This window comes from Balaenoptera borealis, assembly GCF_965194805.1.
Source record: "Balaenoptera borealis genome assembly, chromosome: 15".
Lineage (NCBI taxonomy): Eukaryota > Metazoa > Chordata > Mammalia > Artiodactyla > Balaenopteridae > Balaenoptera > Balaenoptera borealis.
The window spans coordinates 30,570,976-30,598,970 of record NC_138871.1 but is presented as its reverse complement, the minus strand read 5'-3'; the positions used below and the strand labels follow the sequence as shown (position 1 = coordinate 30,598,970).

General features: G+C 47.3%; 1 protein-coding gene across 23 annotated transcripts in view; it reads left to right on the top strand.

Annotated features, from left to right (window-relative positions):
- DYSF (dysferlin) overlaps positions 1-27,995 on the top strand; it is a 231,080-nt gene that overhangs the window by 194,459 nt on the left and 8,626 nt on the right. For all 23 annotated transcript variants that reach the window (XM_082356259.1, XM_082356258.1, XM_082356261.1 and 20 more), the window contains 10 exons: positions 5,046-5,174; positions 5,496-5,651; positions 7,186-7,277; positions 9,396-9,566; positions 10,178-10,320; positions 12,374-12,513; positions 13,729-13,817; positions 14,064-14,159; positions 14,566-14,707; positions 18,741-18,840. In XM_082356259.1, coding sequence (XP_082212385.1) covers positions 5,046-5,174; positions 5,496-5,651; positions 7,186-7,277; positions 9,396-9,566; positions 10,178-10,320; positions 12,374-12,513; positions 13,729-13,817; positions 14,064-14,159; positions 14,566-14,707; positions 18,741-18,840 — 1,258 coding nt within the window. The remainder of the gene's footprint in view (positions 1-5,045; positions 5,175-5,495; positions 5,652-7,185; positions 7,278-9,395; positions 9,567-10,177; positions 10,321-12,373; positions 12,514-13,728; positions 13,818-14,063; positions 14,160-14,565; positions 14,708-18,740; positions 18,841-27,995) is intronic.

Here is a 27,995-nt window from a genome sequence, read left to right as displayed (position 1 = left end):
ATAAAACCCGCAGACTCCAAAATACATGTAAGGGCTGTCCAAAGGCAACTGAGATTGGGTAGAAGCCACTCGGCAGTAAATGAAGAGAAGATGCATGAAAATGATGAAAGGTCATAGTGGTAGCAGATCTCAGCAAACCCCATACTTCCTAATAAAAGAATGTTGATAATTATTTAAGACAGGCTATGGATTCATGGGGACTTCTTATCTATTCTCTTTACTTTTGTGTGTGCTTGAAAATTTTCATAACAGGTAGTTAAAAATATAATTCCCGAAATTGAAGTTTCACTGTAAAATATAAAAATATATCCTTTGTTCACAACAATGGACATGGGAACTTTGGAGACAGGTTCAGGCTGGTGACAGAAGCCTCTTAGACATGGTTTGGTTCAGAGAAACAGAGAAGGTGGAGCTACACAAGAATCACACAGAGGAACCATATTTGTAGGGAACAGCCTGCCTCTGTTATGGGAACAAAGGAAATAACTGGTCTAGGAAAATCCAACACATTTAGTGACAAGTAATAATAAAAAAATAGCACAGTATTAATTTTAAAATACTATGAAAAAAAGAAGAGAAAATATATAACAAAACTTAACCAAAAGAAAGGATATATACCCACCAGAAAAATTTCTCCAAGGAACAGATGAGATGAAAGATTTTGCTGTTAACTTTTTAGAAATAGGGTGGTCAGAATGCAAGCAGAAATAAAAGAACGAAGGGATGGTGAGATGAGAAGATGTGAAATATGAGCTAGTAAGAGTCAGGAAAAAAGGAGAAGAAAACATGAAATTGGAAGGAGCACAGGACAGAATGGCCACATTGGAAAACACAGAAAGGGGCATAGAGGACAGAATGAAATGGAAATAAAGAAAGAGTTATAAAAGAATAAAGAGAAAATGACAAACATAGTAGTTGGGGAAAGGAGATCCAACATTTGCATAATTGGAGTCCGCAAGGAGGACAACCAAAACAAGGAACTAAAACAAACAGTTGATAGTTTAATAAAACTTCACTGAAATGAAAGAATACTTGAGTACGCATATTAGAAGGTCTGCTGTGTGTCAGGAAAAATTGACCCAGATTGGTCAACCCAGGGACATATTCTAGTGTAGTTATTGGACATTAGAGATAAAGAAAAAATTCTTTGGGTAGTCATACATTCTCCCCCACAAAAATTTAAATAATTTAAAAAAGGAAAGAAATCAAAGTGACTTCACTTTCTCTACAACATTTAATGCCCAAAGACGATAAAGCACCATGTGTAAGATCATCAGGGAAAGAAAGGGTGACCCAAGGATTTGACATTCAGCCAAGCTGCCCTTCAAGCATAAAGGCTACAGACACACAGGTATTCACATTCAGGAGACAGGTAATATGGCTCCCAGAAGCCTGTCTTGAGGGACTCCTACGGGATGAATTGGAGCTCATCTAGGAGCTGTCTCAACTTGTATGTAATTGGGAAAACCATAACAAAAGGAATGGTTGTGAGCATATTTTACCTTAGGCCTAAGATGGAAACAAATGGGAGGGTTAGGGTAACTGGACAGAATGTAAATACCATATATACTGAAAATGTAGAAATGATAAAACTGACAAAAGTTAGGTAAAGGAGGAAAGAGGATGGAATACAGAGTAAGGGCACTGATAGTCATATTACAGAATAAATAGAATTGACAGATATTATTTAAAATTGGCAAATCACGAAATGTGGAAACAACCTAAATGTCCATTGACTGATGAATGAATAAACAAAATATGGTAATTACATACAATGAAATATTATTCAGCCTTAAAAAGGAAGGAAATTCTGACCCATGCTACAACATGGGTGAATCTTTAAGACATTATGTTAAGTGAAATAAGCTGGTTGCAAAAGGGCAAATAGTGTATGATTACACTCATGTGCAGTACTTAGAGTAATAAATTCATAGAGACAGAAAGTGGAATGATGGTTGCCAGGGGCTGGGGGCGGGGGGAGAAAGGGAGTTATTGTTTAGTGAGTTTGGGGTTTCAACTGGGGAGGATGAAAAAAATTCTGGAGATAAATGGTGGTGATGGGAGCATAAAAGTGTGACTGTACTTAATGTCATTGAACTGTACACTTAAAGTGGTTAAAAAGGTATGTTTATGCTATTAATATATGTAATATATAAATATAAAAAATAAAATTGGCAAATCAAATAATAGGCATATAAGCAAAGTATAAGCAAACAGCACAAACATAAACATTAAGATAGATAATATTGTCTAAAACTAGGTGATGGAGAGGGAGAGGGAGGAAGATAAAATTTGATTATTTTATCATTGCTATAGTGGGGAACCCATAAATACTGCCCCTAAAGACATAATAATATTAGAGCATAAACTCAGGTCATTTTAGCTCTCAGAAAAACTAAAACACACACACACAGACCATGCAAAGATTTTTAGAAAAACCCTATGAAACTAGAAAATATAATATAAACATATTACATGACTATGTAAATATAATACAAATGTAAAACCAGACCAAACATATCTGTCATATCAATACATGTCATATCAATCACTTATTAATCACAAAATTTAAATCAGATCTCAAAGCAAAATCTAACTCTAAAATAAAAAGCTTCATAAAGATTGAAAAAAAAAAATTGGGAAAATGTGTGCCAGGCAAATGCAGATGAAAAGAAAGCAGAAGTCACAATCTTAATATTAGATGAGAGCATACACAGGTCCCCCAAATTAGATGAGACAAAGCTTGGCACTTTAGAATGCTAAATGCTGCAATTCCTAGTTATGACGGTCATGAGAATATCTATGTGCTAAATAATACCTCAATATTTACAAAACAGAAATTACAAGAGATAGAAGAAGAAATAGAAATATACTGGTTTGTGGGGGAGATTTTAATTCACTTTTCTCAGTTCATGTCAGATCAAGGGGACAAAAGCATGAGAGGATATAGAAGACTAAAGTAATTACTAACCTGATTGAACCTGGTAGCTTGAAAATAGAGACACCCCTATGGCACATTTACAAAATTGACATATATACACTACTGTGTATAAAATAGATAACTAACGAGAACCTATTGTATAGCACAGGGAACTCTACTCAATGCTCTGTGATGACCTAAGTGGGAAGGAAATCTAAAAAAGAGTGGATATATGTATATGTATAACTGATTCACTTTGCTGCACAGCAGAAACTAACACAACATTGTAAAACAACTATACCCCAAATTAATTAAAAAAACCCCAAAACAAAAATTGACCATGTAATAGAGCATAAAGAAAATCTTAATAAAATTCAAAAAGTGACAAAACACTGACAATGTTTTCTGATTATAATGCCATAAAGTTAGAAATTAATAACAAGCTCAAAAGCACAAAAAACTTCTATCTGGAAAATTTAAAAAAAAACAACTCTCTTTTAACAATTCTTGGTGAAAGAGAAAATATAAGGGAAATTGCAGAATATCTGGGAAGCAAGGATAAAACCCTACATGTTAGAACTTACTGGTTACAGTTAAAGCAGTATTCAGAGGAAGTTTATAGCCTTAAAAACTTATGTTAAAACAAAAGAAAGAAAACTAATTGCACATCTGGCTTTAAGATCAAAAAGTAAATATAAAACTATAATTATGGAATGCCAAGAAAAGAAAAATGAAAACATTATACATGAAAACAAATGGGGCAATACTAAGACAGTAGTAAGCAGAGGCAATTTCATAGCAATAAGTGTTTTCCTTATCAGAAAAGAGGGAACAAAGTAATTAAAATTTCAACTGAAGAAATTAGAAGAAAAATAATCCTTAAAATAGTAGAAGAAAATAATAGAAATAGAAGCAGAAATAAGAAACTAGAAAAGAGAAAACGGTAGTATAGACACCTCGAAGAATTGGTCTTTTGATTGAAATGATGCAACTATATAAATATGGCAAGAAAATATTCAAAATGATACATACCAAATGTTAACCAAATAATTAATTGTCATTTTTGGAGATCAGAATTTAAGGCAATAATAATATTTTCTTTATATCTACTTACATTTTCTAATTTTTAATAATGAACCTATATCACTCATGTAATTAATTATTTCTTAGAAGAGATAGAACTTGGGCTTCATGGAAGAGATAGAACTAGAGCTAGGCCTAATGAGAAAAAATGTTTAGCGAGATGAGAAAGGAACTTACCTGAAGTACAGTAGGCCCTCTGTGCCCGCGGGTTGCATATTTGCGGATTCAACACATGGAATCCGCAGATATGGAGGGCCGACTATCTTGCCAGTCAGTTTCAGATATAACCAATTTTAGCATGTATATTAAGTGGGTTAATATCACTATTAATTAGGTACATTTTATCATCTATAATAGAAGACTACTGCTTCGTTTAAGTCTAAGCAATGCTCTAACAAGTAAAAGTCATTGTTTGAGAGGAGAGAAACAAATAAATTGAGTTGACAAATTTAAAGTGGTGCTCAAAAGACTTCCTCAGCCCAGTATTTGATCCACTGCCATTTGGACATCCTGGACAGTAAGTATTTTGTTGACTTGTGAATCTTCTAGAGTTCTGTCTTGATCTTCAAATAAAAAGTCAGTTAACTTTTCATTTATTTGTTTGACTGTGATCTTATTCTCAAAAAATGCACCACCCATGTATCTGATGACTCTCGGGTATCTAGAATATTGGATTAATCAGAAAACCCTGTTTTCCAACGTCGTCGAACAAATGTCTTCCCCTCTTACTCACTTCTCTGGTCTCCCCCCCCCCCCCCATTTCTCTCTCTCTTCTCCATGATTTGCATCCTTTTTATCTCTGCCTTTGTTCTCTTCTTCTCTGCCTCTCTTCCTTCTTGGCCCCCTCTCTTACCTCCACCTCTCCCACCTGCCTTCCTCTTGCCCTTTGTTCTCTAATTTGCTTATGGCTTTTCCCCCTCATTTTCTTCTCTGTCCTTTCTCTCCTTTCTTTACTTGAACACTGTCATGTTTCCTCTTTCCTTGCTTTCCCTCTTCTTTCTCTCTTTCCTTTGTCCCCCTCTTTTGTCTCCCCATACGGCAGGTCTATGACACAGCACTGGAGAATGTGAAGGACTTTGAGGGCCTGTCTGACTTTTGTAACACCTTCAAGCTCTACCGGGGCAAGACTCAGGAGGAGATGGAAGACCCATCTGTCATTGGGGAGTTTAAGGTAAGTCCTTGAGAACACGTCTCTAACCCAGGGGGGCCCAAGACTGCAGTGGCAGCAATGAGTGAAGGGGGTGGGGGCAGAGGTACTGTAGTAACATCAATAGTGACCCCAGTGCTGCGGTTGGTGACCGTGTGGGTGATGGAGGTGGTGGCGGGGACGGTGATGCTGCTGATGCAGAGTGTGATGGGGGTGATGGGATGGCACTGGGCTTAGTGATCGCAGTGGTGATGACTCTGGCAGACATGAGAGTAAGGGACGTAGTGGTGACTGTATTGGTGACACTGAGGATGAAAATTAAAGTTGACCCCTCCTTCTTTTCAGGGCCTCTTCAAAATTTATCCCCTCCCAGAAGACCCGGCCATCCCCATTCCGCCAAGACAGTTCCACCAGCTGGCTTCCCAAGGGCCCCAGGAATGCCTGGTCCGCATCTACATTATCCGAGCATTTGGCCTGCAACCCAAGGACCCCAATGGGAAGGTAACATTCCTAGAGCTCTCACCTCCCCTGGAATAAATGATAGGCTGGGGTACAAAGAGGCTGCAGAATTTGGATACACACTTTGCCCCAAGGAGTTCACAGTAAGTGGGGAAACCAGACAAACAGGTACAAACCTGAGGTGTGACTTCATTGGAGTTCTATCAAGGCCAAGTGTTCCAGGAGGTCAGAAAAGGCCAAAGTCAGTACAAGACTTCGGAATAATGGGGAAGACTTCCTGGAAGGAATAGGATTCTTAAGGATTGATGGAGTTGTGATAGGCTGGGAGGGAGAAGAAAACCATATTTTAGGAGGAGTCAAAAACCTTGGCAAAGATTTGGGAGCAGACTCCTTAGTGTAGGTTTAGCACAAGGATAAGGCATAAGGACAAGGGACATTGATGGTGTAGGCTGGGACAGGACTCTGTGGTGTGGGAAGGGAAGAAGGAGGGGTGGAACATGATGGGTAACTGTGCTGGCCTGGCCACGGTGGAGCCTGAGGCAAAAGGAAAAATCAGCAATCCTGATCCTGTCTTTATTTAAAATTTTTGATATTTTGTTCATCATGGACTGTTGGTATTGGTTTTAATTTTTAAAATATCACATTAAAATGTTGTTTATTTTGATTACTAAGCTTTTTTGTCTTTCCCTTAAATTTTGTGCCTGAGGCGAGTACCTCACTGACCTACTCTAGTCCTGACCCTGAGTGAAGGAGGGGAGCTTGAGGGAGGGCAGGAGTCTGGAGCTACCGGGAGATGGGGGGAGGAGCAGAGTAAAGTTGGGAAGAGAGAGAAAGAGGAAGAGGCGAGGCAGGAGTGGGGGACAGTGGGTTTCAGAGGTACGAGGCTAGGGTCTTCTCTTGTCTCCTTAGACAGGTGTGGGCCTAGCCTGTGTCCTAGGTTGTGGGTAGGGGCCTGGTGGCCTGTCCCTGGTGCCCTGCTTTTCAAGGTGAGAAAAGCTGCCCATGCCCTGCTGGGAGATCACAGGGCGGGATGGAGCAGTCCCCGCCCAGGAACCACCGATGGCCTCCAAGACGTGGCTGTGGTCAAGTTTATATACTTCAAGCCCTCCTGGTGCTGAGACTGACCGTAAACATTCTTTGGCCCTGGCTGCTCCACAGGCTAGTTGAGGGAATGCTGCTGCTTGTAGGAGGCTGCGTTGGGCTGAAAAAGTCTGGCCATCTCTCTCCCTTTCCACCTGCTGAAGCAGAGGTCACAGACAGGACCCCAGCTTGGCCCAGTCACATATGTCACACAAACTGGCATGTTTCTGAGGATATGGGCCTGGCCCCCACCCGCCCTCTCCCAGTGGGGCAGTGGATTGGGAGTATGGAGGACTTAGGCGCCCAGCTTCCACTGCCGGAGCCGAGGCTAGAGGCCCACGTCGGGGGTGGTGTGCAGGATGGGGCTGCTGGCCTGGCAGGTGGCAGCTTCTTGATGGTGGGCCCCCTTGCCCCTTTGAGGGGCAGAGCAATGAAGGAGCCTCAGAAGCATGTTAGAAAGGTTATGTCGCTGAAGTGTTTCCTTCTCCTCCTCCAGTGTGATCCTTACATCAGGATCTCCATAGGGAAGAAGTCAGTGAGTGACCAGGACAACTACATCCCCTGTACTCTGGAGCCTGTGTTTGGAAAGTAAGTTGGGGTGGCTTGGGTCTTGGGGTGGAGGTGCCAGTCTGGATAACCCACAGCCCAGCGGGAGCGATGTGGCCGCCACTGGGAAGTTCCCATCTCCTGGAGCAAAGCTGTGTTCCCTAAATCTTGTGTGTCTGTAGAGGGGTAACCTCAGCTAGCGCTTCCTTAAGCGCTAAAGGCTTGAGTCCTGGCAGAAGCTCCTAGTTAAACAATTACCTTGAAGATCAGAAACCTAAATGGAAACCCAGAGCATGCATTTGCTAATTCTTCTTTTTTTTAGATCAACTTTTACTTTGGAATAATTTTAGATTTACAGAAAAGTTACAAAGATAGTACAGTTTTCGTATACCCATCACTCAGTTTCCTCCGCCATTAACATCCTACCTAACCATGGTACATGTATCAAAATTAAGAAATTGATGTTGGCTCATTACTATTAACTAAACTCTAGACTCTTTTAGGATTTTGCCAATTTTTCCATTAATGTCCCTTTACTGTTTCAGGATCTAATCCAGGATTCCTATTACATTTAGTAGTTATTCTCTTTTACTGTTGCACGTTCATCTGTGGCAGATAGTGGAAGGATGTGGACTCAAGAGGGTAAAATGCTTCCTAAAATCTAAGAACGAGGGAAGGAAGAAGCAGGGCCCATTGCACGGGAGTAGTTCCCAGGCTTCCTGACTTGCTTGCTGTTTGGATGCGAGCGTATCTAGGGCAGAGAAAGGAGAACCTTGAGGGAGGTTGGCAGCTATTTCTCTAGCACCTGTAGGAGAAGGCATGTACCGATATTGTCAAGCGACACACTGGATTCATGAACCGGTGTCTCTTGAGTTAGTTGTAGTCATCTGGCCCTGCAGAGAGACCCAATCAGCCAGGGGAAATGCCATTTTTGAAGCGGAAACAGTCCTGGCGAATGATGAGCCACTGCCAAGAGCTGGAACTGGAGGGAAGGGCTGCGGGGAGGATGGCGGGTGGAAGAGAAGAACCCTGTTTGGTGAGCCCCAGTGGCCAGCGTGGGGCCCCAGGCTGACGGGACCGCGCAGGGCCCGGGGCAGGGTAGGGGCGCTAGTGTAGCAACACGCCTCTCCCTCTCTGTTTCACCATCTCCCTCGGATCACGGCCACCAGGTGCTGGGTCCCTGTAGCGGGTGTCCCCCTCCCATTCCCCCCAACCCGTTCTCAGATGGGCCGCCCCACAGTCTCTCGCTGTTGGAGCCCCAGGTCCCGTGGGACAGGCTTCAGAGCAGCAGCCCCCTTCTCCGCAGGCAGCACTGCAGTTCCGTGCCCAGCCCGGACGGGAGCTCAGCTCCTCCCGAACGTATCCCCCACCTCCTCTCTGCTACAAGCTGCCTGTGCTTCCTCGACCACAGCTCGGGTGCCAGGCTTGTGTGTCCCTCCTGCAGGGAACTCATTTCAGGGGAGAAGGGACAGCACTTGTACACTTGACCTCCGTGGGCGGTGGCGGGGGGGTCTCAGAGCACGGCAGGAGCTCTCTTCAAAGAAACCTCCGCACAAATCCTCTCTTCTTCCCACTCCAGCAGGAGTGTTGAAGCCCTAGGAGTGCGGAAAGTGGATCCCAGGCCACGCCCTTGGTAAATTCTGGAGCTCTGGCACCTGGCTCTGGAGTTTCACATCTCTTGTCTCCAGGTGTCCTGGTTGAAACTTCATTTTTAACCTTGTGCTTCATTTCATTGGTCCATTCTGTGGTCCATCAGGCAGGCATCTGCTATATGCCCAGCTCAGATTATTTGGGAAAACCGCACACACACACACACACACACACACACACACACACACACACACACACACACACACACACACACACACACACACACACTCTCTCTCTCTCTCTCTCTCTCTCTCTCTCTCTCTCTCTCTCTCTCTCTCAGGCAAGCCCAGCACCGGGAGTGCTGTGGGTGGTGTGCTGTAAGAGCTCTAGGAGGCTTGAGGAGGGTGGACTGCAGGCCATTCCCGGGAGAGGAGGAGGCCAGGGGTGGCTTTCTAGCTCTTGCTCCAGCCTTGCCACCCACTTGAGTTTGCGCTGTGTCCGGTGACCTCTGGGAGCTGGTGTCGTCATGACAACTGCCCCCGCCTCCCCGCCCCCCTCCCCCCGCAATAGGATGTTCGAGCTGACCTGCACTCTGCCTCTGGAGAAGGACCTGAAGGTTACCCTCTATGACTACGACCTCCTCTCCAAGGACGAAAAGATCGGGGAGACGGTTATCGACCTGGAGAACAGGCTGCTGTCCAAGTTTGGGGCTCGCTGCGGACTCCCCCAGACCTACTGCGTGTAGGTGCAGGGCGCTGGCTGCTTCCCTGACTGTGTGCCAGCATGGGCCTAGCACGGCACAGACACTGTCTCTCTCAGTCAGCCCAGGTCTTACCCCCACTCCATAGATATGGAAACTGAGACCTGGACTTGTAAGTGGTGGGATTAGGGTTTGACGTGCTTATCTGACTCTGAGAACCCAGCTCTTCCTCACGTCGTTATAATCAAGTTCTCCTTAAGGCACCGTGGAGGGCCTGGAGAGGGGAAGGAGGAGGGAGACAGACAATGGGACACACAGCCCCGCTGGGCCCCAAGGTGAACTCACGTGTGGCCAGCCCCACCCACTTCCTGCCAACTTGGGTCTTGTCTGGGTCTGATTCTCTAAAGCTGGAAATTGGAAACATTTCAGTTCCAATTCCATGTGTATGTAAAGAAGTCCTTTTGTCTCTGGGCCTCAGTTTCTCTGTGTGTGAAATGGGCTCCCCGGTCATGATGAACAATCACACAGGGTGCCCACGGTCAAAGTGAAGGGTGGGTGATGCCGTGCGTGTGGGTACATAGGTCACTGCACACACCTCTGCCCCCGTCAGTGTCCTGGAGCGTCTCGTCTTTGTCTTGTGTTTGGGCCTCAGCTCTGGACCCAACCAGTGGAGGGATCAGCTCCATCCCTCCCAGCTCCTCCACCTGTTCTGCCAGCAGCACAGAGTCAAGGCCCCCGTGTACCGGACAGACCGTGTAGTGTTTCAGGATAAAGAATACACCATTGAAGAAATAGGTGAGTTCTCCCGCTACCGCCCTCTCTCTTGTGGGTCCTCTCCTGCTGGATGTAGCCACTGGACACAACCCACACCAGCACGGTGTGGTCTTGGGTCTCTACAGGGCAGCACAGACGGACTAAACTTGCACTTGGTATTCCTGGGACCAGTACTTACCTGGGACACCATTGTGAAAATTTGAGGTCAAGGTGGGACCAGGGTCAGGGTGGGTCAGGGTCAGAGCTCAGTCTAAGACCAGGTTGGGGCCTGTCTAAGGACAAGATGAGGGGTGAGTCTGAAGCCAGGGTCAGGGTCATGGTTAGGATCAGTCTGCTTCTGGCTTTGGGTGGGCAGACTGGTCAGAGTTTGGGTACAGCCCACCGCTGAGAAAGTTTTCTACTTAATCATACTAGTCTGCCAACTTGACCTTGACGGTACCTTCTGAGCCCCCAGTCACAACTCCTGCACCTGATACATCCAAAGGGAGGCAGGAAGCCCTGTAGCCCCCGTCTTGCCTAATTCTCTGGGTCTGCCTCACGCTCATGCCGAGGGTCCTGCCGTGTGCTCCCCGCGTGTCTGAGTTGCTCATAGGCCTGCACGGCCCACCCAGAGCAGCTCGGACTCCCCGGAGGTGTTTACAGGCCCAGCTGGTCCCTCGCCTCCTGCTGGTTTCGGAGATGTTTGATGTCAGAGCTGGTGCTGAGGTTGTAAAAGGGGAGCGAGGCTTTGGCTCCCTCATCTCAAATCCCCCTCCTCCTTCTTCGTTTCTCTGATTCTCCGAGGTCATGGCTGAGCCAGGCTCCTTTCCATTAGGCCCTAACCCCTCCCCCAGTCTCTTTTCCTGTAGAACATGCATCTGTTTTAGGGGTGGTCTCATTTCTTTCTGCTAGTCTGTGAGCAGCTTAAGCACAGGAACCAGGGCTCATGGTCATAAATTCATAGGAAAAGAAAGCCAGAAAGCTAGAGTTGGTGAGGCCTGACATCTCCCTGTTTTTGCAGATGAGGCCATTCAGACCACGAGTGGTTAACAACCTGCCCAAAGTCACCCAGCTGGTTAGAGGCAGAACCAGGTTCCTGGCCCGGTGGTCCTTCTGCAATGCTGCTTCCTTAGTGGCAACTATTAAAGTGGGCAGGGCAGGTTTGATGGATGAACGTGTGTATGTGTGTGTACGTTAGAATCGGTGCTGGTGAACATGGCACACCTGAGTGCACAGACCTGTGTGTGTACGTGTGTATAGGCACATGTGGACCCTCCTACCCCCAGTCAGGGTCTCTGTCAAGGGGGCTCCAAGTTCATGTTGCTGGCTGGTTGGCCAGGCTTGTCTGGCTCAGAACCACCCCCGTGTCCTCACCTCCCCCGCACAGTACCAGTCCATGACCCAACCCCTGGCAGGTAGAGCTGTACCTGGGAAGCACACAAGGGAAGGGAGGGGTATTCACATCCAGTCATGCGCCTTTCCTAATGAGAGTGTCATCTCAGCTGCCCTGCTACCCAGCTGTGTGACTGCCCGGTGCTTCATGTCTGTCATCTGTGAAATGGGGCTAATAATAGCACTTACCTTTTAGGGTTACTTTGAAGATCAAGCCCTGTTAATATTTATGAAGAACAGTGCCTGGCTCCTGCTTTATAAGTGTTCTCTGTTACTGCTATTATTTTAGCCACTGCTACTAATCAAAGAGATTGCATGAAACAGAGAATACTACTGAGAGCACTTAGATGCCCAATCTGGGAGAAGAGCTTGTGGAGCCTCAGAGTTGAGAGCAATCTGGAAGGGCTTCCTGGAAGGGGTGGGCTTTGGAGGGTGGGGAGAATTGGTATTGGGTAGGAAAAAGGAAGGAGAGCTTACAGAAGAGGCTTGGTAGAGTTGATGGCAATGGGGAATCTGGATTTTAAGCCCAGAGCCTGTGGACAACGAGGTTTCCCCTACGGAGAATGAGACGTGAGGGCCAGAAGAAGTGTGTCTGGGCTAGGGGTGAGGCTGCAGGGTTAGCAGCTTCCCGAGGCCCTCAGGCCCCCCTACCGTCTCCTGCTCACTCAGTCCTGGCAACTTTTTTGTCTCCTCTCTGGGGCAGAGGCTGGCAGGGTCCCGAACCCACACCTGGGCCCAGTGGAGGAACGTCTGGCCTTGCATGTCCTGCAGCAGCAGGGCCTGGTCCCTGAGCACGTGGAGTCCCGGCCCCTCTATAGTCCCCTGCAGCCGGACATCGAGCAGGTAGGACCTCCACCCTCGGGCCCCAGAGCCCCTGACCCTCAGCTACCCCGCCCCAAGGACAGCTTGGATATCCCAGAAGTACCAGTGGAGACCTCAGGATTTGGCTAATCCCTCCTTGTGGAGTTTCTCCACAGCCTGAATGGTTACCATTGTTGGCCTACGAGGGGACCTCTTGAGCCTGGCCTCCCCTGGCTGCCTGCAGGCCTCAGGGCCTGGGGAATGAGGCTCCTCCTCCATCCCCGTGTAGGCTGGACCTCTGGCTGCCCACGAGTCACTCTGATGCCTCGCTGTTTCAGCCTGGCCACAGGGAGTCCTCCCCTGCCATCAGTCAGTGACATCCCAGATGGCCAACCCTGTGCTGGGCAGTGGGGAGTTCAGACAGGGCGAGCCTATGACAGAGAGGCAGAGAAGCCATCAGGAGGGCCAGGGGAATCCTCCCAGGCAGTAGGGGGGAGGGCAGAGGGACAGCAGGCCCAGGGCTGACATGGGGAGGCTTCCTGGAGGGGATTGGAGGAGGAGGAGGAGGAGAGAAAAGGTTGCAGGCAGAGATGGGCCGAGGCAGCCTTTGTGGCACGAAGGTGCCTTTGTGGACATGCAGAGAACCTCCCCTCTGCTCTTTGGAGCTGAGCTCTCCTCCCCTTGGCGGCGTGGCCACCAGCTCCCCAGAGTGGCACTGCAGGTGTTGAAATGTCAGCTCTTTCACGCTCATGTGAACCAGAAGAAGTTAGGTCAATCCCTGCTCCTTCTTCTGTAAGATGGGGACAGAGGTAACAGCCGGCTCGCAGAGAAAGAGGGAGCTAAGGGGTGGCAGGTAGAGTGGTTTCCTGTCGTGGAAACCCTCTGAGCCCCGATCACTAAACCATGCTCTCTGAGCCTCCACAACTGTGTACACCGTCCCCAAGGTCGAACGCCCCCCGCCCTCTTCCACCTGGCACAGTGAGACTCAGCAAACTTCGCTGTCTCCAGAGAGCTGCCCTGACCCCTGATCCCCAGGTGCTACCCCAGTCCTCGGCCTGTGGGGCAGTGGGCTCACCCCTGTGGTTGGCCCTATAGTCCCCTTGAGGGCACCTCCCCTACAGGGTGCTGAGCCTCTCCATGCAGGGCCTGGGGTTTCTCTGTCCTGTGCTCCAAGTATCCAGTGCAGAGCAGGTGGTCAGGAGATGTTGGTTGAATGAAAAGGGTGGCGAGAGAGCAGGGTCGTGTCTCCCTCCCCAGGGGAAGCTGCAGATGTGGATCGACCTGTTTCCGAAGGCCCTGGGGCGGCCGGGACCTCCCTTCAACATCACCCCGCGGAGAGCCAGAAGGTGACTTACCCCAGCCCAGGCTCAGAGCTGAGCAGGGTGGTGGAGTAGGTGCTGCGGGTGGGAGCAGGAGGTGGCTCTTGGGCCAGGCTTTGGGCCACTCGGGCCTCACTCTTGTGCGGGCCCGGCCAAGCGTCCAGCCAGGCAAGCAGCAGAGTCTTGGGTGAGCTGACTTCTTGGCTTCTTGGACAAGGACTGCCCACCCTTTGGTGGGAAATCCACGGGGATTTGAGTCATCCTTCTCTGCAGGTTTTTCCTGCGTTGTATTATTTGGAACACCAAGGATGTGATCCTGGACGACCTCAGCATCACCGGGGAGAAGATGAGCGACATTTACGTGAAAGGGTAGGAAGTCACCCTCCTTCCCACCCGTCCCGGCTCCACGGTGCCGCCCCTGCTCCCTCGGGGGTGGTGGTTGGTTGGGAAAGGGGGAACTCTGGTGTAGGGAAGGGGGAGAACAAGAAAGGAAGGATGGCCTTATGGGAGTGGTCTCTGCCTTTGGGGGGTCAACCCCCACCAGATTTCTTCTTCCACATTAATCTTTGCGTTGAATGTACAAGGTTTGAGGATGTCCCTCGAGAGAGAAGTTAGAACATTTTGAAATTTATGGCACATTTGGTACATCAACTTATTTTTCCTTTATCATTTACCAAGTTCAATGACCTTCTTAATTCCTGGTTTGCTTAAGTTGAGGCTGTGTATTGTGGTGGAGACCTTAATTAGCCATTTTCTCTAAAATGTGTATGTCTAGTTGGATGGTTGGCTTTGAAGAACACAAGCAAAAGACAGATGTGCATTATCGGTCCCTGGGAGGTGAAGGCAACTTTAACTGGAGGTTCATTTTCCCTTTTGACTACCTGCCAGCTGAGCAAGTCTGCACTGTCTCCAAGAAGGTGAGTGTCATTCCTGTCCCCAGTGGCGCTAGTCCCAGGGCTGTCAAATATCAGCCTGATGACGGTTAGAGCCGTGTCACTGTCATACTCTTACCGCTGCCCCACCATTGTTGGAAGCACCTCGGCCATCGCTGCATACCAGCCACCACCATTGTCCTATCACTGCCAGTGTCGCCACCACCACCATGTCCACCGTGCCCACTCCTCCTACTTCTGCCATCATTGCCATCATTAGCATTGCTGCCATCCCACAATCTCCCCCACGCCAGCGCTGCAACCACTGTATGTAGCTAAGTCCAAATCCTAACAAACCAAGCCGCAGGGAGGGCCATGGGCTCAGAGTGGGGAGAACATTGGTAGGGAAAGCCAGCACGGTCATCAGAGAGCGGTGGGGCAGAACCCCTAGGGAAAGCGGCCCCAGAGGGCTGTCTGGCCTGCGGTTTGGGTTGTCCGGCCACCCAGTAGGATCGGGTGTTGCTTAGCCAAGTCCCTGCTGCTTCCCCCTTCCTCCCATTTCTGTGCCTGGGGCCTGGGGCCACTGTCCAGGCTAGTATCTCTCAGACCTGGGGAGGCCGGTGCATCAGCCGGGGGGAGGGGCAGCTCCAGAGACCTCAGCTCTTTGTGGGATAGCATCTTCTAGTTGAGGCCTCATCTGGGCCGTGAACTCTTTCCTCCTGAAATAGGCAGGCCCCAAGGCGGGTGGTGGCCCCGAGCCTGCCCGTAGGGAGCGGCCCCCAGAGCACAGTGAGGCAGTCAACTTCTGGAGGCGGAGGGCCCCTCTGTTGGAGCTTCTAACTACCGCGTCCCACCTAGAATCAGTTCCACCTGCACGTGCTCTCCTGCTCCACAGGGTGAACGCCTCTCTGGAGGTCTGGGTCCTGCTGGTCCCATTTCCTTCCAGAGGTGGCGCAGGGCTTCAAGGCAAAGCTTCTGTGACTCCTCTTTCTGTCCTGAACGGTTGTGTGGCTTAAAGAAGGGAAATACGTAATGGACCTCGGCTGTCTAGGTCTTCTTTATTCCCTTCATTACATCCTTCCCCCATGACCCCTTCCTAACCCAACAGACAGAATCATCTGCACTTCAGAGAAACCAGAATGTTCCGCTGAACATTCTGAAACCATCAAACAAAAGAAAATATGGGTTAAATAAGGTTAAATGGATTCTTTCACCCAGGGACGCCTACCAGAAAGCAGAGTTTAGCAACAGCCCTGGGCGCTGTGCAGTCAAGGAAAGCCTAGCCTATTTGTAGGTTTAATCTTGTTTGCCTTTGTTCAGCATGTTTGTCTATCAAAAGATGTTTCCATAACAAACCAAATGCTGCATTTGCTGGGGAGAGCTCCAAGTCAAACAAACAGTGCCCGTCCTTGCTGTGGACGGAGGGAATGGGGAAGGGCGGCCGGGCCCTTCTTCAGGCCACCTCCCGTGCTCAACAAGCCCTGCACGGGGCGAGGCGTGGCTGGGGAAGCGAGGCTGAGAGATGCCAATCGGCCCAACACGGGAGGCGGGACCACCTCTCTGGTGTGACAGGTGGAGATGGGTGCAAGGAGTCGCAGGGAGCAGAGTCTTCTGTCCTTGCTACAAAGTAGGAAGAGAGAGACTCTCTTGGCACTGTGGCAGGTGATTTGAGACAAATGACAAAAGGCGGGAAGCAGCTATTATTGAGTGAAGGAGAGAAAGGGGGAGAGAAAGGCAGAGGGAGAGGGAGCTAATTGGTGGTACCCAGCAGTTCTGAGGGCCCAATGGGGATTGCTGATAAAGAATTTGAGGGGGCTCCATTTTGGCAACAGTGGGGTTTCATCTCTGCCCTTTAGACACCAGCAAGGAGGGAGAGAGTTGAGCTGACCCACAGTGGAGTTCCAGAGGAAGAGAGGGGCTGAGGGAACCGACCCACTGGCTCGATGGCCCGCAGGCCTGGGCTGGCCTTGGGAGAATGCGAAGGCTATGGGGAATGAGCCTGGAGGCGTCGAGGAGGCTGGGAGAGGCACGCCCGGCGTGGGGAGGGCTGAGGGAACGGGACTCCCCCACCGCTTGGTGCCAGGCTCCGGAGAGGGTGGCTGGAGGTGGGGTGTGGCAGAGGTCAGAAGAGGAGGTTGAGAACAGTCAAGGGGTTCTGAAGCCAACCAGGAACATGAGGGAGGAACTGGCTTGACCCGAGACGGGGCCATCGGGTCCCTCTGGGAGAAAGGACCCTGGGAGGCAGGGGGAGTCGTGCCCACAGTGGGGCACCAATTAGCTGGTCTGGGCTAGGGGACTAAACCGGGGGGCGGTTAGTGCAGGGGCACTGCACAACCTCTGGGCTCCTTGGTCCTGCTGCAGAGCCAGCCCTCTGCCGAGGGGTTCAGCGCCTCTGGCAGGCAGGCCCTCCAGGGACCCCATTAACCAGACGAGACTGTTGTAAAGTACAAGGTCTCCTTTCATCCGGCGGCTTTGAACCACCGCTGGTTGCCCCGGCCGGCTCCCCACCTGGAGCCCAGCACACCCACCGGAGCCGGCCTGTGCGTCAGGCACCCACCCTGCAAATAAACAGCTAGTAAAAGGGCCCAGACTGGGAACGTAATGAGTGCCTGGGACCTGGGGGGCCATCCCCAGGCTGGAGCCCCAGCCCAGCTGCTCCCACCAGGGGCTGTTTGAACCTCTGGCTCATTACTGAGCCCATAAACCGGGCCGGCCAGAGGCACGGAGGATGCTGGCGTCCTGTACAGGCGGGCCTGCAGAGCTGGCCATAAAAGCCCCGCCAGAGGAGGGAGGCACCTGCAGGAGGGCTGGGGCCCGGAAAAGGGGGAGGCACCAGATGGGGGTCGGGAGTGAGGGGCCAGGTGGGGACCTGAGCCCCTTCACCCACCCAGGCAGCAGTCCAGGCTGCAGCCAACTGCTTCGCATTCCTCAGGGGGCACTGGCCACGGTCTTTGGTCACGGGACCTCTGTGGGGTCCGCGTGATCTGGAGTGGCCTCCAAGGCTGTGTACACAGGGCACCTGGGCCCAGACAAACCCTGTGTGGTCAGCAGTGCTCCCCGACTCCCGTGGAGTCTGTCCCCCTGAGACTGGGTCCAGGTCCCTGCTGTGACCTGGCACCCGCCATCTGCGGGATGGTCAGTGGGTCCTTGCCAGCCACTCAGGTAAAGCTACAGTGAGAGGACAGAGAATAGGTGTGAGTGGGAGAGCCCCAGGGACGGTCCTTTGGGTTGAGTGTGACTGGACCCAGGGGCGGATCCAGGCCTCAGCGTGCCCGTCCCCAGCCCTCAGTGGCTCCACGAGGCCTTGGTGGAGAGAAGCCCAAGACAGTGCTGTTCCAGGCTGACTGGTCTGAGGGAGCGGGGAGGGGACAGCAGTGGGCTGGTGAACTTCCCAGCGCCGGGAGCTTTCGATGTGCCCCGGGGCAAGCTCTTGGAGGGGAAGGTGGGGTGGGCTGGGGACACTGCCCCCAGTGCCAGCCCCTTGCAGTGGTGTGTCGGGGGATCCCCCCTGACACCCAGGTTCCCAGCCAGCCCACCTTGTCCCCAAGATCACAGGGGCAGGATTAAGAGACTCTTGAACCTGACTGACTGGGTTGGAATCCAGCTTGCCACTTCCCAGCTGGGTGACTTGGATAAATTACTCGCTCTGGTTTCCTCAAGATAGTATCTCCTCATAGGTCGTTGGAAGCATAAATGATTTCATAGTGCGAAGAGGATGATGCCTAAGAAGTGCATATTAATGTTGTTTTTATTAGCTGTCAGACCTTGGGCAAATTCTTAACTTCTCCAAGCCTTTGTTACATCATCTGTAAAACGGCAATGAGAACCTTGACTCATGGACTTGCGAGGATTAAAGGAGCTACCTTATGTCAAGTGAGCCTGCATGGTCCCCTCCTGGGCCCTTGAACATGGCCCTCTGGGGTCTCAGCAGTCTTCCTGCCAGGACCTGGCTCTGGCAAATCCCTAAGGGACGTCCCTCTCCACTGCCTCCTCCAGGCAGCCTTCCAGGCTAGAAGGGACCACTGCTCCTCTCTAATCCTGCTCTCCTGCTTCCTCCTCTGCCTCTCCTCTGGGCCAGGATGCTTTCTGGAGTCTGGACAAGACAGAGAGCAAGATCCGCGCCCGAGTGGTATTCCAGATCTGGGACAACGACAAGTTCTCCTTTGATGACTTTCTGGGTGAGCACCATTTCCGGTCAGCACCGTTTTGCCTGTCGGGGCTGCCCCGGAACCCCTGCTGTATGTTTGTGTGCCTCTCTCAAGCCTTGTGGGAAGGCTGGCAGGAGGATCAGGGAGCTCAGGGTCACTGGTCCCTGGTGCTGAGTGAGGTCGGTGACACAGAGTAGTGCCAGGGTGACCAGGGTGACCAGCAGGGTGGCCTGCCAGCTGAGGTGGCATTGAACGCTGGGCCGTGTTGGTTGGTAGCACCCAGGGAAGGAAGAGAGGGGAGCGCAGGGTGAAGGCAGTGCAAGCAGGAGCTCCGTCACTGGCTGTCTGGCCTTTCTCGTGACAGGATCCCTGCCACCTCAGTCTAGTGAGTGAGTGGCTCAAGGCTCTCTTCGCCCTTGTGCCCCAGAGACTGAGCAAATGAACACACCTGGGGCAGGACTCTGCTGGGGGAAAGTGTGCGGCAACTCTGACTGCGGAACAGGGAGCGCTGGGCTGGAGGACGAGGTGGAGATGGTGCCTTCACAGGGTGAGGTGTGGGGCCCGCTGGCTGGACTGAGTAGCAGCTCCATGACAGCTATAAAAGTTCACTGGGAAAATGTGGCCTATCCCTACAATAGGATGCTATTCAGCCACAAGAAGAAATGAGGTCATGCTACACCAGGGGTGAACCCTGAAAACACACCAAGTGAAAGAAGCCAGACGCAAAAGTACAAATATCGTATGATTCCTTTACATGAAATGTCCGCAATACGTAATCCACAGAGGCAGAAAGTGGTTGCCGGAGATTGGAAGGAGAGGAGGTTGGGGACCGACTGCTCGTGGGTCTGGTGTTTTTTTAGGGGTGATGAAAATATTCTGGAATTAGATAGTGCTGGTGGTCTCACAACTCTGTGAATATACTAAACGCCACTGAGTTGTACACTTTACAATGGTTAAAATGGTGCATTTTGTCATGTGGATTTCACCTCGGTAGAGAAATAGTGAACCTGTGAGAAAGGCGGCCCAGGAAGTCACGAGTCCTGCGTTGCAGTTCTGCTCTGCCACCTGGGGGCAGGGCGGGCTTGGGCGAATCACTGGAGCCCTCCCTGGGTGGCCCGTGATTGCAGAAGTCACCGAGCTCGTGGGCCCCGGCAGAGGATGCCCTGAGGAGCAGCCCGGGCAGGAATGGGGAGGAGGGCTGCCTGCCCGTCGGGCTGCTCTTCACCCCACTTCCCCCCGGCCCCGAGCCTGGTCCCCTGAACTTGGAGGACCGGGAGCTGCTCCACAGCTCCCTGGAAAAGATTCAGGGTGTCAAAATCATAGCACCAAGCTGGACTTTTGTTCTTTTACTTGTTATTCTGGAAGACATATTTCCTGTGGCAAAATTAGAAACCGGAGATAACCAATGCCTCCCCTTCCTATTTTTATATATATATATATATATATATATTTTTTTTTTTAATTCCCCTGTGTGCTTTATTTATTTATTTATGGCTGTGTTGGGTCTTCGTTTCTGTGCGAGGGCTTTCTCTAGTTGCGGCAAGCGGGGGCCACTCTTCATCGCGGTGCGCGGGCCTCTCACTGTCGCGGCCTCTCTTGTTGAGGAGCACAAGCTCCAGACGCGCAGGCTCAGTAGTTGTGGCTCACGGGCCCAGTTGCTCCGCGGCATGTGGGATCTTCCCAGACCAGGGCTCGAACCCATGTCCCCTGCATTGGCAGGCAGATTCTCAACCACTGCGCCACCAAGGAAGCCCCACTTCCTATTTTATTATAATCTCACTACCCAGAGATAACCTTCACTAATATAACTAAGATAACCTTCACTTTGGCGTGTATTATTATTTTGGCATGTATCTTATACAAGCAAACACATATGTGTTATATGTGTATTTTATACATATATATACACATGCATATATGGCATATAGATAGCAAAATTGGTTTATGTTACACATACTGTCTTAGATCTTGATTTTGGGGAAAACAATATATTAAAAACATTCTTTCTGTCAGAAGTTATCCATCTGCATTGTATCTGCATCATGGTGCTAACATCCCGCCTGATGTCCCATCGGACCCTCACTAGTCCCCCCTAGGTGCGTACTCGGCTCATCTCTAGGATTTCCTGCGTGAGTGACAGCCTAGGTTTACATCTTTGGACCCTTTGTGCGTATCTTTCCTGAACTCTAAGAAGCAGATTTTTAGAGTCTTTGTACATTTTAGTGGGTTTTGACACATTTTGTTCAATAGCCCTCTAGAAAGATTTTACATTTTTATATTCTCACCTGTGCCCTGTTTGCCTTAAGGACACCATTTTTCCTAAATTTTTGCTGCCAGTGTTATCTTTTTTTAAAAAAAATTGCCAATGTGGTACCTCATTTTTATCTTTCTTTGCATTTCTTCATTACTTGTAAGGTACAACTTTAAAAATATGTTTGTTATCCATATTGTTGATGGGATTTTCTTTTTTATGGTTTTGGGATGGTCCTCTTTTATTGTTGATTTTCAGAGCTTTTTATATAGTAAGGACACATTACAAATAATTTCTCCAGTTTTCAATTGCTTTTCACATTTTTATGGAATTTTTTTTTTTGCTTACAGACTAAATAATTTATTTTAGCATCAGTCTATCAATCTTGCCTTTATGAGGTGAGGCTTTAGAAAATCAATTTTAAAAAGACAAACAAAAAATTGCATTTTATTGAATGAGAAAACAGTGTCCAAAATAAAATTAAACAGGATCAGCTTTTGTTTTTAAAAATAAAACTACTACTTTTTAACTCCATAGATTTCTTTTTTTTTAATTGGATGCTTGTATATATTGTGAAGTGATAGCCAAAATAAGTTACGTAGTTAACAATTTTTTTTTCTTGTGAAGAGAAATTTTAAGATCTACTCTTTTAGCAACTTACAGTATTATTAAGAGATTTCTTTTTTCCCCCTTCATAATGTATTTTCTAATTACATATTTTACTTCTTTTGAGTACTTATTACTTTTATTTTAAAAATAATAGTTAAGATCTGTAATTTTGCCATCAGGAAATAATCCTATGTTTCCTTACAGTCTTTATGTAGATATAGTATATATAGTTTAATATCCTGATTTTTACTTAATATTATCTTGGGATCATATTTAAAATGGGAAATAAACATTCGTCTGTAGTTGAGGGATGGAGAGATGTGTAGATGGGTGGATAGATAGATGAATGCTGATAGAGTTGAACAAATGCTGGATAGAATAATGACCTGATTAATGGATAGATACAGTGCTCAGCAAATGGTAGCTCTAGAGGGATGTAGATAGTTAAGTCAAAGCAGATAGATGTATGGAAAGAAAGAAAGCTAGAAAAATAGATCCAGTCAATGAATACTTGCAGTAACTGAGCATTCCACACTGAAAAAAACCTAATCTCCTTTGTATGGTATTCAAGAATTGTTACTGAGTCCAAGCTTGCTCTGCTCACTGCACGACAGGCCAAAGAATAGGAGACGAGGTGTTGAGACAAGGAATACGACTTTATTTGGAAAGCCGGCAGACCTAGAAGATGACAGACTAAAGTCTCAAAATAACCATCTTATTAGGGTTTGGATGCCAGTTTCTTTTATAGCACAGAGAATGGGAGGAGATGAGGAAGTAAAGTAAAAAGGCTATAAGTTTTACAAATATCACCTGGAATGGCCAGCCTCCGGGAGGGGATGTGTTAATTTCTTCTTTCTTATAGCCGTCCACAGGTGGACAGGTTCTGGATATTTCCCTGAGCAAAGGCACTTTGGTTTAACAGTCAGGCAGAGGGTCAGGGTTCCCTGAGTATAGATAGTATGTATAGACATTATGCCATTACGTATAGACAGTATCCTTTTAGTGAACAAAAGCAGTGGAAAGCAAAGGTTAAAGTAAAAGAAACAGATCCAACATATAGTCCGATTTGGCTCTTCCCTGTTACAATTCCCCACTGTCAATATCCATTCCACAATCTTGTGGAAGAAGGGGTGATGACCGTTCTAATTGCTTCATCAGATGGATCTTTCTGGGAGTGTCCATCGGTGTCAGTGTTCCAAACATTGTTTCTTTTGTTCCTCTCTGGAAAGTGTCTCCTTTACACTTGTAGCCTTAAAAAATATTCACAGTTTAAAAGTTGAGAGTTATGATGTATTCAGTGGGAATTTTGAGGGCTTCAAGCTTGGGAGGGAGCACTTCAAGTTAAGGAATTTAGCGCTTTTCTATGTATGGGAAAATGCAAGAGTCTGGGCTCACTGAAATCACTCCCTTGATATGCACCTTAGCTATCTGGGGCCTGTATCCTGTATTCTCATATCCTGAGTTTCCTCAGTGTTCACCGGCTCATGTTGGAAGGCTGCAATCGCTAATGACTGATGTGTCAGGAAATATTCAATTTCTCAGATCCTCTCCTCTTGGTCAGGATTTTGACCAACATTTGGGAGACATTTCATGATCAACTTTTGTCCCACAGCGCTGGGAGGCTCATCCCAGATCAGGTGAAAATTCTTGTTATGTCACTCCAAGTGCTAGTTTTTGGATTAGGCCCTATTGATAATTAAAGATTCTCTGGATCCCCTATCTAATTATGATCCAGGAGACATTTTCCCTTGTTGCTTCTTCCCGTACCTAGAATCACACTATTACAATTATTTTACATTATAAATGTGATCTATTTCCTCAAGATGTTTAGCCATAGAAGTTTTGTTGGAAGCCTGTTTACACACTGGGTACTGTAAGAGACAACAGTCTTATAAAATAGACAGGATATAAGTAATGCAGCTAGTAACATTGACAAAGACATAGTGCAGCAGGGAGACACAAAGTACAAACAATTTGGCTTACAAAGGTGTAATTTACCAAATTACTCTGGGTCATAATTAGCTTAAGGGGGAGGTTTTCCTTACACCTGGAAAACACAGATTTAAACCGGTCATTTTTCAGATAGAAACCATAAAAATTATAACCATATTCACCAGTTTACTGAGTCCTATGTAACTAATCCTTCTTGTTAACAGCTTTATGAAGCCATCAGGTTTCCCATTAGAATTCTTCAATTTCTTAGCCAGTTCAGCATTATGGCCTGAAAGCCAGAAACTCGTGTTTATCCAAAGTCCTTTCCATAAATCTTCTTGAAGAGGAAGCATTTTTACAAAGGCATCATCAGAGTGAAACCATAACTGTCTATAATGACGAAAGACTTAAGAAGGCACGTTTAAATCTGATTACAATGCAATTGACTAACTTGGTTAGTGCTGTGACATGCAACACATTTAGATAATAGCTAGAATTATGACTGATAACATTTTACCAGCACACATCAAATTTTAGGAACTCCACATAATCTCTAGAATACCTGTATCATTTGCCATACAGTATAACCTAAGAAGATTTATTACTTATCTGACACTTCCCATGTAATTCAACATACCACGTGAACCTAATTAGTTAATATCTCTCTTTGGGGTGTTTCAGGGGCCCTTTGAAGCATCCCAAAGTTAGCTAGAGTTCAAAGGAACTTCATTATAATTTGATTTGTGAAGTTTTTAAAAAAATTTATTTATTTATTTTTGGCTGTGTTGGGTCTTCGTTTCTGTGCGAGGGCTTTCTCTAGTTGCGGCAAGCAGGGGCCACTCTTCATCGCGGTGCGCCAGCCTCTCACTGTCGCAGCCTCTCCTGCTGCGGAGCACAGGCTCCAGATGCGCAGGCTCAGTAGTTGTGGCTCACGGGCCCAGTTGCTCGGCAGCATGTGGGATCTTCCCAGACCAGGGCTCAAACCCGTGTCCCCTGCATTGTCAGGCAGATTCTCAGCCACTGCACCACCAGGGAAGCCCCTGATTTGTGAAGTTTTGTCAAAAAAATATCAAAAGGGTTTAAACAGTCAGATAGGATTGCAGGTCACTGTGAAACAATAGTTATTCACTTAGCCGAAGTAACGATAAAAGATTTCAAAGGCAAATACAGAACAGATCACTTAAAAGGTAGAAAAACTTAAAATCTGTTATCAGAGGCAGTTCAGAATCTTAAGAAACCTTGTCTTCTTAACAGAGAGAAAAGCCAAATTCAAGTTTTTCACCAGCTTACTTTTAAAATTCATTTACTCAGTTAAACTTATTTTAAACTTAGTCAGTCCTGACCATGTACAAAACTCTTTTCTTGGGGTCCACTTCCCATAAACCTTCCATGACTTAATTTATTTTGGCACAATTCTAACTTTCACGTTGTTGAATATCTGCAGAGATTAATTTTACTTTTTAAAAATTTATTTATTTATTTGTGTTTATTTTTGGCTGTGTTAGGTCTTCGTTGCTGTGCGTGGGCTTTCTCTAGTTGCAGCGAGCGGGGGCTACTCTTCATTGCGGTGCATGGGCTTTACATTGTCATGGCTTCTCTTGTTGTGGAGCACAGGCCTCAGTAGTTGTGGCATGTGGTCTCTAGAGCGGAGGCTCAGTAGTTGTGGTGCATGGGCTTAGTTGCTCCATGGCATGTGGGATCTTCCCAGGCCAGGGATTGAACCTGTGTCCCCTTCATTGGCAGGTGGATTCTTAACCACTGCACCACCAGGGAAGCTCTGGAGAGATTAATTTTAGATAAAGATAATTATTTTAAAAAGTGCATCTAAAGCTCTTATCTCATTTGCATTTTCTTTCCTTAAAAGTTTCTTTACATCAAGTTACTTTCCTTGCTGACAAATTTGCAACAGATATAACAAGTTATTATTTAGCTTATATTAAACCTAGGCATAATGAAAGTATTATACTTAATGCTGATGACTCTAATGACATGTCTATAATAATTAGATCAACAAACATTAATACTGAATATTTCTCAGTTCACATGAACCTGAAATTCATTTAGCTTAATTTTTTTTGTATTTAGAATTGTTTGGTTTGTAAGAACTTATTCTTCTTTAAGCCAATTAAATAGAGCTCATCCGCAAATCAACCCCAGCAATGTTATCCAAAGACAAAGACACATACAAGGACACAAACAGAGACATCATATTTCTTATTTCAAAATTTCAGCCCTGAGTCATGTACAGCAACATAAAACCCATCAGTTTACAAAAAGAGGTTGGATTAAAATTAGGTTTCTGGCAGATGGAACAAATCAAGTTCACTTGTCTAGATGGCTGTATTTTTACAGAAAAAACACTTAGGTTTTTAATTTATCCTTGACAAGTCAATTTCTAAATTACTTTGCCCTCTTTTCAAAGTTTGCATTTTAAAAAGATGGCAGAGATGAGCGTTCCTGAGAACACTTACATCTCAAAGATACAGTCAAGTTTTTCCTAGGATGCATTTGTTTCCCCTTTGTTTAATATTTACAAGCCTCTTAAGATAAATAGGGAAGGTAGTCAATCAACTTGTTCTCCACTGTCAAAGTTATCTGGGGCTCCTGTGGGGAAATTAGAATCGGATGCCTCAAGTCCAAGGGAGTCCCCTGGCCTCTTACAGGATGTCGGCACAGGGGAAATTGCCCTGCTGTAGAAGTTGCCCCTGGTCCAAATTGGGTGTCCTGTTGGGTCTTAGATGGTGAAACTAAACCAGGTCCCTGTGCCTTGGGGGTTGTCATAGGAACTTCTATTTGATCCCCATGGGTAGGGGAAACAGGAGGAGGTGAATATGTTGGTGGCATGGGGGGAAGCAGTTGGAGAAACTGCTGGTGCAGCCTACTCTTTTGCAAAACACTTCTAACTGCGAGATCATATAATAATTGAGTGAGCCATTCAGGGACCATCATTCTTCTCATCCTAACATATATTGGGTCCACACCCTATTACAATAGTACATCATGTCTTTCTTAGTCATAGGCTCATGGCTATGTTTCACCCATTTATCTAATATACACCCCAAAGGGATCTCCTTCAGGATAGATGGAGTATTTCCAATTTTTATAAGTTTGATAACACCAAAACACAAAAGACACAAACAAATTCCAACACAAAAGGCCCAAACAAATTCTAGCATTGGTGCACACAAAACCAAGACCAAAACCAACGAACCAGTTCCCAAATCAGGTAGACTTACCCTGCAAAACCAACAAACTAGTTCCCAAATCAGGTAGACTTACCCTACAAAACCAACGAACTAGTTCCCAATGAACTGGCTCCAAATCAGGTAGAGTCCAACAACTGTTCCCCCCTCCAACAGGGTACCCCAATCAAACAAATTGGCTTATCCCGTAAAGAAAAAGCCCAAATTGAGAGGGAAATATGTTCCCAGTGTGCACGCCGGAGCAACTTACCCTACAAAGTTGAGTTCATTGACTCGCAACACGAAAGGATACACAAAAGCAAAACAAGACCAAGACCAAAACAAATGAACTGGTTACCGAATTGCGTAGACTAACTGTACAAAATTGAGTCTGTGGACTCGTAGAAGTTGGTCTTTTCCTTGCTTCAACTGCCAAGTGCTGCGGTAGCTGGCGCCGCTTCAGGGAAGTTTGAAGGGAAGATCCTCAGGACAAATGGTCCTGGCATCTGCTAGGCCTTGCCACAATGTTCCCTGACCGGGACTGGCTAGCCAAAAGCAGCAAGCCTCCTGGCTGGCTTGCCAAATTTGTTACCGAGTCCAAGCTCACTCTGCTTGCCACACGACAGGCCAATGAATCAGAGATGAGGTGTTGAGGCAAAGAATACGACTTTATTCGGAAAGCTGGCAGACTGAGAAAATGGCAGACTAATGTCTCAAAATAACCATCTTATTGGGGTTTGGATGCCAGTTTCTTTTATAGCACAAAGAGGGGGAGGAGATGAGGAAGTAAAGTAAAAAGGCCATAAGTTTTGCAAACATCACCTGGAATGGCCAGCCTCTGGGAGGGGATGTGTTAATTTCTTCTTTCTTATAGCCATCCACAGATGGACAGGTTCTGGATGTTTCCCTGAACAAAGGCACTTTGGTTCAACATTCAGGCAGAGGGGCAGGGTTCCCCAAGGCAGGCCATTATGTATAGACAGTATCCTTTTAGTGAACAAAAGCAGTGGAAAGCAAAGGTTAAAGTAAGAGAAACAGATCCAACATGTAGTCAGATTTGGCTCTTCCCTGTTACAGAATTTCTTCAATTTGGCCTTGGAAAATATTTTTTAGATTTACCTCTCTCACTTAATCCCTTCAGTAACCTATGCTCCAATCCCATTGACTTCGTGTTGTTGGAATTGGATTAGGTGAAACTGCATGAAATTGCT